Source organism: Papio anubis, chromosome 17 (genome assembly GCF_008728515.1).
Source record: "Papio anubis isolate 15944 chromosome 17, Panubis1.0, whole genome shotgun sequence".
Taxonomy (NCBI): domain Eukaryota; kingdom Metazoa; phylum Chordata; class Mammalia; order Primates; family Cercopithecidae; genus Papio; species Papio anubis.
The window spans coordinates 54,049,185-54,061,156 of NC_044992.1; the positions used below are offsets into that span (position 1 = coordinate 54,049,185).

The 11,972-nt window shown below is 45.1% G+C and overlaps 1 protein-coding gene across 1 annotated transcript in view; it reads left to right on the forward strand.

The window, feature by feature from the left end:
* The window catches only part of ITGB3 (integrin subunit beta 3), a 56,655-nt gene extending 48,748 nt beyond the window's left edge, over positions 1–7,907 (forward strand). Inside the window, exons 13-15 of the mRNA XM_003913246.5 lie at positions 524–643; positions 5,378–5,544; positions 7,620–7,907. Coding sequence (XP_003913295.1) covers positions 524–643; positions 5,378–5,544; positions 7,620–7,685 — 353 coding nt within the window. The 3' untranslated portion in view covers positions 7,686–7,907. The remainder of the gene's footprint in view (positions 1–523; positions 644–5,377; positions 5,545–7,619) is intronic.
* Positions 7,908–11,972: the final 4,065 nt, after the last annotated feature.

Below are 11,972 nucleotides of genomic sequence, written 5' to 3' on the forward strand. Positions count from 1 at the left end.
ATACCAGATCAGAAACATAAATGGAAGAAATAGAACAGCTGCATAAGCAAACTATTAAGAATCACTAAGCAAGCAGAGAAAGGAAAGAGAGGGAAGAGTACACCTACTATATGTTAGGCACTGTTTGTGCTGTTTAGTTCACTGACCTTGTGAGGTTGGGGTATCATTTTCTTTTTATAGATGAAGAAAGACTTGATGAGGTCAGGTGACTGACCCAAGATCACAAAACAGGTAGGGAGTGAAGCCAGGATTTGAATTAAATTGTGTAATACTGTTACATCATGTCCCTTTCAGAGGAAGGATTAGTAACCAAAAAGGGCCTGTGCAGTACAAAATACATCAGTGAGGGTCAGTGAGTGGCAACTGCCAGACACAATAGCCACTTTGAATCTAGGCATTGTGCACATGAGGCACAGGGTTTCCTGTCACGCACTTTCCCGGAAGTCCTGTGATAGGGGTTTGGAGTAGCTCCACCTTCCAGTAGTTGTCTCACTTTTTATTCCTCCATTTTCCCTACTCCCAGAGGACACTGGCAAGGATGCAGTGAATTGTACCTATAAGAATGAGGATGACTGTGTCGTCAGATTCCAGTACTATGAAGACTCTAGTGGAAAGTCCATCCTGTATGTGGTAGAAGAGCCAGGTGAGTGAACCCTGAGGGCTCCCAGCCCTGCCCCAGGAGGGAGAGGGAGAACCATGTTAGGCAGGAATCTCTACTCATCTATGCTCTTAAGCAAAACAGGTTAATCCTGCAAGTAATAAGTTAGGGGCCAGGTGTGGCGGCTCATGCCTGTAATCCCAGCAGTTTGGAAGGCTGAAGTGGGTGGATCACCTGAGGTTAGGAGTTCAATACCAGCCTGGCCAACATGGTGAAACCCTCTCTCTACTAAAAATACAAAAACATTAGCTGGGCATGGTGGCACATGCCTGTAATTCCGGCTCCTCGGGAGGCTGAGGCAGGAGACTCACTTGAACCCGGGAGGCAGAGGTTGTAGTGAGCAGAGATTGCGCTGCTGTACTCCAGCCTGGGCAACATAGTGAGACTCTGTCTCAAACAAACAAACAAACAAAAAAAACCAAATGATAAGTTAGGGACCGTCATCTGGATGAAGGGTATTTATAAACACAAATATTACCAAGAAAGTGACTTGTTAATTGAGGAGACAGCAAAATCAGAAAGAGGGTAAGGAGAAGAAGATAGATATGGATCTCATTAATGGACAAAATATATCACTGCATTTTTTTGAGGCAATGATGTCAAGAAATAAAGAATTTAAATTTTAGGACTTTACAGCACATGGGATCTGCACTATTAAAATTGAGATGGTTGCCAAGAGCAACTTGACTGTGCTTCAGAGGAAGACCTGATGGTTAGAGGTATTATCTTTCCAAGTTTACTGCAGGATGGGGTAAGGATGGGTTTGAGACACTAAGGCAAGGTTGCCCTGAACACTGAAAGGACAGTGCCTTCTGGGAGCAGGAGGAATCCATCCCATCATACACAGACCAGCCACAGGTTTGTCACCATCCAATGCTGTCTATTGCTTGCTTCCCTTTAACACCTTTATGGCCTTTGTTCTCCTTAAACAATGTATTAAGATGAATTATTAGAAAACACTTTTGAGTATTCACTGCCTGTAGACCCTTTCCTCCACATTAGGAGAACAGACCCCAGAGCCATAGACCCATGTTTCCTATCTTTTTTTTTGAGATAGGGTCTCATTTTGTTGCACAGGTTGGAGTGCAGTGGTGTGACCTTGGCTTACTGTCGTTTCAACATCTTGGGCTTACACATTCCTCCCATTCCAGCCTCCCTGGGACTACAGGCATACACTACCACACCTGGCTACTTTTTAAGTTTTATTTTTTGTAGAGACAAAGTCTCACTATGTTGCCCTGGCTAATCTCAAACTCCGGGGCTCAAGTGATCCCCCCGCCTCAGCCCCGCAAAGTGCTGGGATTACAGGCATGAGCCAATACACAGGGCCAACATTTCGTATGTTGTTGCTCTGGAATTCTAGGCTCTGCCTCCCTGCTTGTCTCCCAACTCCAGTCATTTCCTGTCTTTGAGTAGAATGTTGCAGGTGGGGTCTCAGACAATGGAGAAGATCGTTCTCTTTCTTTTCCCCAACTCATGCTCTTGCAGATGCTCTCCTTGAAGGGCTAAGCCACTATAGGGCAGTAAAGACAACACTGCCAAAAATTTTGGCATTGGCCAAATGGAATTTAACCTCATGGAATGGGCTTTTGAGCTGGGCTCTTATCACCCCCAGATGGGGTTGCCAAATAGAATATACTATGTCCCATGCAATATTTGGTACACACTGATAGTAAAAAATAATCATTTATCTGAAATTCAAATTTGTCTTGGCTTCCTGGTCTTTTCTTTTTTTTTTTTTTTTGAGACAGAGTATTTCTCTGTTGCCCAGGGTGGAGTACAGTGGCGTGATCTTGGTTCACTGCAATCTCTGCTTCCTGGGTTCAAGCAATTCTGCTGCCTCAGCCTCCCGAGTAGCTGGGATTACAGGCACCCACCAACACAACTAACTTTCGTATTTTTAGTAGAGGCAGGGTTTCACCATGTTGGCCAGGCTGGTCTTGAACTCCTGACTTCAAGTGATCTGGCTGCCTTGGTCGCCCGAAGTGCTGGGATTCCAGGTGTGAGCCACCGCACGGGGCCAAGCATCCTGTGTTTTTGTTTGCTGAAACTGCCGACCCTACCCAGACTCCTCTGACCTTGGGTCATTTGCCATTGGTCCCCTGCTATGGCTGGAAGAGCCCTCCAGAGGTCACCTGATCTTGCCCTCTGCTTCCAGGAAGCCCACCCCAAACTCCTTTCAGGACACATGGTTAACAGATTGTTTTCCTGTGAAGACCTTCTGGCACCCTACCTGTCTTGACCATACTAATGTGCAGAATTAAAGAGATTTTACTTTGATAATTGAAGGTCAGCCCTACCCAAGTCTTCCAAAGAATCCATAATTGTTTTTCCCAGCAGAACTGGGGCCCTTCGTTCCTGGGAACTTGAACACTGGAACCTCACAGCCTCTCTCCAGGCACTCATTTGAATATAGACAGGTTGTAATTTGGTGGGTTGGGAGATAGCCAGCTTGGGTTATGGTGGTGGTTGTTTTTGTGTTGTGTGTGGTGAGCATTGGGTATATGTTTGGAGAAGAAGGTGGGAGACAGTGTGGAAAGTGGGTGTGACTTCCTCTCTAGGCTCATTAGTACCCTCATATATAAACACCTGGTTTCATAACACTTGAAGTTACTGGAATAAGATTAGATACCTGACATTTGTGGGAAGCAGAGCTCTGCGGAGTATACTCAGCCTGACCCCCAGAGGGGTGACATGCCTCTGTTTTAGTTGTTGACTGGGGTTGAACAGGAAGTCAGCTTTCAATAGGGTTATGATTTTAGATGACTAAATATTTTGGGAAAGAACCCAATATATTGTATTGGCTGGCAGGTCCTGGTCTCTAAGAATGCAAAAAATGTCATTAGGTTCACAGCCCTCAGGAATGTAAGTATCTGAACCAGGGTAACAGACACAAATACTTACAGTGGCTAAGGAAGCAAGTAAGTTAGTGAAAACAGCTGGATATAAAAAGATCAGTTACAATGGTAGCTGATATTTACTGAGCACTTATTCTGTGCCAGGCATTGTTCTGAGTTTTTAAGATATATTTAATTTAATTATTCCTCATAACAAGTTTCTTTTAAAGTCAGTGCTATTACTATCTCCATTTTAAAGATGGAGAAACAGGAAACAGACATTCAGAAAGGTTAAGTAATTTTCCAAAGATCATGTATCAATGTTAAGCGATAAGTCAGGATTCAAACCCAGGGAGTCTGGCTCTAGCGTCCACAGGAGCACAGACACACCAACAAATCACACTGCCTTCCTCTAGGAGAGAGAAGGGAGAGTGGTGGGGATTCTGGTAAACTAGAAAATACGCATTCCAAGTAAAAGGAGCAGCTCCTCCTCAGCTGTAGCTAGCTGCTGCCCTGCAGGAATATAGGTGTCAGTGTTTCTAAATCTTTGGATTTCCTTCCTTCCTTCCCTTCCCCTCCTTCCTTCCTTCCCCTCCTTCCTTCCTTCCTTCCTTCCTTCCTTCCTTCCTTCCTTCCTTCCTTCCTTCCTTCAGCACTTCCTTCCTTCCTCCCCTCCCTCCCTCCCTCCTCCCTCCCTCCCTCCCTCCTTCCCTCCTTTCTTCTCTTTCTCTCTTTCTCTCTTTTGAGATAGGCTCTCCCTCTGTCATCCAGGCTGGAGAGTGGTGGCATGATGATGGCTCACTATGGCCTTGACCTCCCAGGCTCAAATGATCCTCCCACCTTAGCCTCCTGAGTAGCTGGGACTACAGGCATATGCCACGATGCCTGGCTAATTAAAAAAACAATTTTGTAGAGGCAGGGCCTCACTATGTTGCCCAGGCTGATCTTGAACTTCTGGACTCAAGCTATCCTCCTGCCTCGGCCTCCCAAGTGCTGGCATTATAGGCATGAGCCACTGTGCCTGGCCTGGATTTTCTTTCTAAAGAGACTAGTATGAAATTTTCGGGGGAGAATCTCCTGATTATTCAATACTGCCAATAAAATCAATTTTTGATTTTTAATTTAATTTAATTTTATTTTTTGAGATGGAATTTTGCTCTGTTACCCAGGCTGGAGTACAATGGTGTGATCTCGGTTCACTGTAACCTCCACCTCCCAGGTTCAAGTGATTCTTGTGCTTCACCATGCCAGGCTAATTTTTGTAGTTTTCATAGAGACGGGGTTTCACCATGTTGGCCAGGCTGGTCTCAAACTCCTGACCTCAGATGCTCTGCCCTCCTTGGCCTCCCAAAGTACTAGGATTACAGGTGTGAGCCACTACACCCAGCTTTTTATTTTTAAATTTTTTTAAAAAACTTTAATTTTAGCTTTAGGGGTACATGTGTGGGTTTGTTCTGTAGATAAATTGTGAGTCATGGGGGTCTGGTGTACCTACTATTTCGTCACCCAGGTAATAAGCATAGTGACTCATAGATAGTTTTTTGATTCCCACCCTCCTCCCTGCCTCCACCCTCTAGTAGATCCCAGTGTCTGTTGTTCTCTTCTTTGTGTTTAATTTTTAAAATAAACACTTGGGTGAACCCCCACACAAAGGTGTGGCTGGGTTCCGTCTAGGGGTTACCAGGTCTAGACTTCTGATTTGAGTCACTCAGCACACATTATTGTTGTCCTAATGATTGTCTCTGTAAAACAATTAATTTTTGAAAACTGTCCTATTTCCTTCAAGGACCTTAATTACTTTGTCAAGAACACCTTATTCATAGCCAGTTCAAGTGATTCTTGCTTCATTCACAACCGCCTGCTCTGTGCTTCTTCCTCACAGAGTGTCCCAAGGGCCCTGACATCCTGGTGGTCCTGCTGTCAGTGATGGGGGCCATTCTGCTCATCGGCCTTGCCACTCTGCTCATCTGGAAGCTCCTCATCACCATCCACGACCGAAAAGAGTTTGCTAAATTTGAGGAAGAACGTGCCAGAGCAAAATGGGACACAGTAAGAGATTGGGCTGGGCTTTTTCTAAAAAGTCATTGGTCTGAGGCCCTTATGTGGAAGCAACAGATGCTTTGGGTGGTCAGGTTCAGCCAGCACCATTGTCTTTCTGTTATCCTCTGTTTTGGAAACGGGGAGAGATGGTCTTACTGTCCCTTTGTCCTTCAGCTTCCTTCAGCCTCTTAGAAATAGTGGCAGGATGTCATTCCACCTCATTCTATTCTTTCTCCTCAATAATATGGTTACTTCCAGGCTGGGCCTGGTGGCTCGTGCCTGGTGGCTCGTGCCTGTAATCCCAGCACTTTGGGAGGCCATAGTGGGCAGATCACTTGAGCTCAGGAGTTCGAGACCAGCCTGGGCAATATGGTGAAACCCCGTCTCTATTAATAATATAAAAATTAGCCGGATGTGGTGGTGCACACCTGTAATCCCAGCTATTCGGGAGGCTGAAGCAGGAGAATTGCTTGAACCATTAGGTGGAGGTTGTAGTGAGCGGAGATTGTACCCTTCTCTGGGTGACAGAGCAGGACTCTGTCTCAAAAAAAATAAATAAAATAAAATAAAATAAAATAAAAGGTTACTTCAAAATCAGACTTTACTCTTTTATTCTGATTTATTGTATTTTTAGTAGAGACAGGGTTTCACCATGTTGGCCAGGCTGGTCTCGAACTCCTGACCTCATGATCACTTGCCTCAGCCTCCCAAAGTGCTAGGATTCCAGGCGTGAGCCACCGCGTCTGGCCAAGAATGTGTTTCTTGAAACCACCATTAAGGACTACTAGACTGTATAGGATTTGTTACTTTCTGTTGGAAAATAGTTTGGGAAACCTAGTGAGGGTCTTTTTCCTGATAACATGACAGTTTGTGGTAGTGCTTTCTCTTTCTCTCCTCTTCCCTCCCCTCCTCTCTCCTCCCCTTCCTTTTTCCTTTGCTTCCCTCCCCTTCCTTTCCTCCCCTCCCCTCCTTTTCTTTCCCTTCCCTTCCCTCCTTCCTTCTTTTTTTGAGACAGGGTCTCATTCTGTCATCCATGCTGGAATGCAATGGTGCCATCATGGCTCAGTGCAGCTTCAATCTCCTGGGCTCAAGTGATCCCCCCACCTTACCCTCCTGAGTAGCCAGGACTATAGGCACACATCACCACAGCCAGCTAACTTTTGTATTTTTTTCCCTTGTAGAGACAGGGTCTCACTCTGTTACCCAGGCTGGTCTCGAACTCCTGGGCTCAAGTGATCTTCCTACTTTGGCCCCTAAAAGTGCTGGGATTATAGGCATAAACCACCATGCCTGGCCATGGTTAGTGCTTGGCCAGATTAGATGAAAACAAATTAATAATTATTTGAGCAAAAGCTTTCCTCTGTGTTCTGAATTCCACCTGCTACATTTCTGTCCTTGTCCACATCTCCCATCACTGTCACAGGGAATGGAAAATAGGAGAAGTGCAAAAGAGAGGGGGACACAGGGTGAAATAGGAGAAGTTCTATCCCTGAATGCTGTGGGATCACTGAAGAGTGATAGGCTGAATTTAGCTCCTTAGAAATAGTGTCAGGGAACAGGTGTGGTGGCTCACGCCTATAATTCCAGCACTTTGGAAGGCTGAGGCAGGTGGATCGCTTGAGCTCAGGAGTTTGAGACCAGCCTGGGCAACATGACGAAACCCCATCTCTACAAAAAAATGTAAAAAGTAGCCAGACATGGTGGTGTGTGCTTGTAGTCCCAGCTACTTGGGAGGCTGAGGTAGGAGGATATCTTAAGTCAGGGGAGGTGGAAGTTTCAGTAAGCTGAGATTGTGCCACTGCACTCCAGCCTGGGCAACAAAATGAGACCCTGTCTAAAACAATAATAATAATAAGAAGAAGAAATGGTGGCAGGATGGCATTCTATCTCATCTCCTCCTGTTATTTCCTATTGATTCCCATGCCAAGAACTAAAGTGGGAGTAAAATGAACATTATTCTGTTTCATCGATGGTGTATTCCAGAGAAGGGTGCCTTGGGAAAACTTCTGAGATGAATTTTAAACATTCAGGGTAGGGAAGGACTGAGGAAGTCACTGTAAGATGCTTTTCTGTTTCCTTCACAGGCCAACAACCCACTGTATAAAGAGGCCACGTCTACCTTCACCAATATCACCTACCGGGGCACTTAATGATAAGCAGTCATCCTCAGATCATTATCAGCCTGTGCCACGGTTGCAGGAGTCTCTGCCATCATGTTTACAGAGGACAGTATTTGTGGGGAGGGATTTGGGGCTCAGAGTGGGGTGGGTTGGGAGAATGTCAGTATGTGGAAGTGTGGGTCTGTGTGTGTGTGTGTGTCTGTGTGTTGTGTGTGGGAGTGTGTAATTTAAAATTGTGATGTGTCCTGATAAGCCGAGCTCCTTAGCCTTTGTCCCCAGAATGCCTCCTGCAGGGGATTCTTCCTGCTTAGCTTGAGGGTGACTATGGAGCTGAGCAGGTGTTCTTCATTACCTCAGTGAGAAGCCAGCTTTTCTCATCAGGCCATTGTCCCTGAAGAGAAGGGCAGGGCTGAGACCTCTCATTCCAGAGGAAGGGACGCCAAACCTTGGCTCTATCCTGAGTTCATAAGTTTATGGTTCTTGGGCCTGACTCTCAGCAGCTATAGTAGGAACTGCTGTGCTTGGCAGCCCAGGTCATCTGTACCTCTGCCTCCTTTCCCCTCCCTCAGGCTGAAGGAGGAGTCAGGGAGAGCTGAACCATCAGAGCTGCCTGTGCCTTTTGCCATCCCCTCAACCCAGCTATGGTTCTCTCGCAAGGGAAGTCCTTGCAACCTAATTCTTTGACCTGTTGGGAGTGAGGATGTCCGGGCCACTCAGGGTCATTCATGGCCTGGGGGATGTACCAGCGTCTCCCAGTTCATAATCACAACCCTTCAGATTTGCCTTATTGGCAGCTCTACTCTGGAGGTTTGTTTAGAAGAAGTGTGTCACCCTTAGGCCAGCACCATCTCTTTACCTCCTAATTCCACACCCTCACTGCTGTAGACATTTGCTATGAGCTGGGGATGTCTCTCATGACCAAATGCTTTTCTTCAAAGGGAGAGAGGGCTATTGTAGAGCCAGAGGTCTGGCCCTACCCTTCCGGCCTTCTGTCCCTCGTTCATAGCACCTCCACATACCCAGCCCTGTGCCTTGGTGTGCTGTATCCACCCATGGGGCTGATTGTATTTACCTACTACCTCTTGGCTGCCTTGTGAAGGAATTATTCCCATGAGTTGGCTGGGAATAAGTGCCAGGATGGAATGATGGGTCAGTTGTACCAGCATGTGTGGCCTGTTCTTCTATGGGTTGGACAACCTCATTTTAACTCAGTCTTTAATCTGAGAGGCCACAGTGCAATTTTATTTTATTTTTCTCATGATGAGGTTTTCTTAACCTAAAGGAATATGTATATAAACATGCTTGTGTTATGTTTGTAAATTTATATGATGGCAAAGAAGGAGAGCATAGGAAGCCACACAGACTTGGGCAGGGTACAGACACTCCCACTTGGCATCATTCACAGCAAGTCACTGGCCAGTGGCTGGATCTGTGAGGGGCTCTCTCATGATAGAAGGCTATAGGGATAGATGTATGGACACATTGGACCCTTCCTGAGGAGGAGGGACTGTTCTTTTGTCTCAGAAAAGCAGTGGCTCCATTGGTGTTGACATACATCCAACATTAAAAGCCACCCCCAATCGCCCAAGAGAAAAAGAAAGCCTTATCAACAGTTGTTCCATGAGCAGAAAACAGGAGTTCTGATCTCAGTGTTGCAGCTAAATAATCTTTAACTCTAATTAAGGCAAGTCACTTTCTTCTTCTTAAGGCTGTTTTCTAGTTTGAGAAATGGGTTTTGAGCAGCCAGTCTTGAAGGTCTCTTTCAGTATCAACATTCTAAGATGCTGGGACTTACTGTGGCATCAAATGTGTGGTCAAGATTCTGTGGGATATTGATACTGTGTGTGTTTTCAGTTGGGAGATCTGAGAGACCTGGCTTTGGCAAGAGCAGATGTCATTCCATATCACCTTTCTCAATGAAAGTCTCATTCTATCCTCTCTCCAAACCCCTTTTCCAACATTTGTTAATAGTTATGTCTCTCCTGATGTAGCACTTAAGCTTCATTTAGCTATTATTTCTTTCTTCACTTTGCACGCATTTGCATCCACATATTAGGGAAGAGGAATCCATAAGCAGCTGAAATATCTACTCTGTATTCTTGTGTTAACATTGAGAATAAGCCTTGGAATTGGATATGGGGCAATGGCTGAGCCTTGTCTCACCCATGGATTACTCCTTACTGTAGGGAATGGGAATGTGGTAGAGGCGTAAATAGGGGACGGGGAGGGATAGTCATGGATCCAAGAAGTCTAGAACCTAATTAGCACCTTCAGCTACTAAGACAGAGTCCATGAGAATGTTAATGGGACATTTTCTTTAGATAACATGTTTTATATGAAGAAATTGTATCAAAGCGGGGAAGGAAATGTATTTAAAGGGTGAATCAAATCAGGAATCTTGCCTGAGCCACTGGAATGAAGTTCACAGGTCTTGAAGACCAGTACTATTTGTCAATATGTGGGGATAACCTGTAGCTGCATTCATGAGGTAGCAAAGAGCAGTTTTGGCCTGTGGGGTGAACAGTTAAACAGTGTTCTGGCATCAGATAACACAGCACAAAGGGATTGTGTCTAGCTCTTTTGGAGAAAATTTATGTCTAGTCTCAGGAGCTGTGGACAATAATGGGAAACTTTGAATATTCCTGACAAGTTGCTGTATTAGGAGTCAGTTCTTTACTTCTCTGATATTCCTAGGTCATCCATGATTTTTTTTTTTTTTTTTTTTTTTAAATTTGAGACGAAGCCTTGCTCTTGTTGCCTAGGCTGGAATGCAATGGTACGATCTCAGCTCACTGCAACCTCTGCCTCTTGGGTTCAAGCGATTCTCCTGCCTCAGCCTCCCCAGTAGCTGGGATTACAGGCACCTGCCACCATGACTGGCTAATTTTTGTAGTTTTAGTAGAGACGGGGTTTCCCCACGTTGGCCAGTCTGGTCTCGAACTCCTGACCTCAGGCGATCTGCCCTCCTCGGCCTCCCAAAGTGCTGGGATTACAGGCATGTGCCACCGTGCCCAGCTGGTCATCCATGATTGTAACGTGTGGGTCTGAAGGCCTCTTTTTCTTTGTTAAGTATTCCTGGTTGAAATTTCTTAAGTGCCTTCCTGACTTCCTAACCTTACCTTCTCTGTTTGGGTTTGTACAACAGTGAATTAAATGTACTTTCCAAAAAGAATTAGCCTAAGGCTGCCCAGTGCTTCCTGTGTTGTTATTTCTGTTTCCTTTGGATGAAAAGAGTAAGTGTCATTGACTCAGAAATGATTATTTTAGAACAAGCATATTTCCAAATGTAACAGAATGATGACTACTATGAGTACTGAAGCTAGTTTCAGAATCCAGAGCTTCTCTTTATATATACTTTTTTTTTTTTTGAGATGGAGTCTGGCTCTGTCACCCAGGCTGGAGTGCAGTGGGCACGATCTTGGCTCACTGCAACCTCTGCCTCCTGGGCTCAAGAGATTCTCCTGCCTCAGCCTCCCGAGTAGCTGGGATTACAGGTGCCTACCACCATGCCTGGCAAATTTTGTATTTTTATTTATTTATTTTTGAGATGGAGTCTTGCTCTGTTGCCCAGGCTGGAGGGCAGTAGTGTGATCCCTGCTCACTGCAACATCTGCCTCTGGGGCTCAAGCGAGTCTCCCGCCTAAGCCTCCTGAGTAGCTGGGATTATAGGCGTGCACCACCACATCCGGCTAATGTTTGTATTTTTACTAGAGACGGGGTTTCACCAATTCATCATTGGCCAGGATGGTCACGAATTCCTGGCCTCAACTGATCCGCCAGCCTGGGCTTCCCAAAGTGCTGGGATTATAGGTGTGAGCCACCAGGCCCAGCGCTCTTTAGACTTAATATTTTTTAAATGAGTAGGTTATTACTGTTCTAACAGTTTGGGTTCTTTTTTTTTTTTTTAATTGGGTATTATTTAGGAACTTGTGCAACCTCAAAAGAACAGACTGCCAGTGTAGCCTAGATTTTGTTTGTAGGAAGCATAAATGGATAAAATAATAGCTTAATGGCAAATTATTTACAGGACCATTTAAATGCCTAAATTTTATCTAAGGCAGTGGTTGTCAAAGTGTGGTCCCAAGACCAGCAACATCATTATCAGCTAGAAACTTGTTAGAAATGAAAATTGACAGGCCCCACCCCACAGCTGCTGAATCAGAAAATCTGGGAATGGGGACCCATGATCTGGTTTAAGAAGCCTTCCAGGTGACTCTAATTCATGCTCAAGTTTAAGAACAACTGATTTAAGGAGTCACATATTTAGCCTTCTTGCCTAGAAAAAACTTTATAGTAAGGCAGCTCAGTTACTGTATA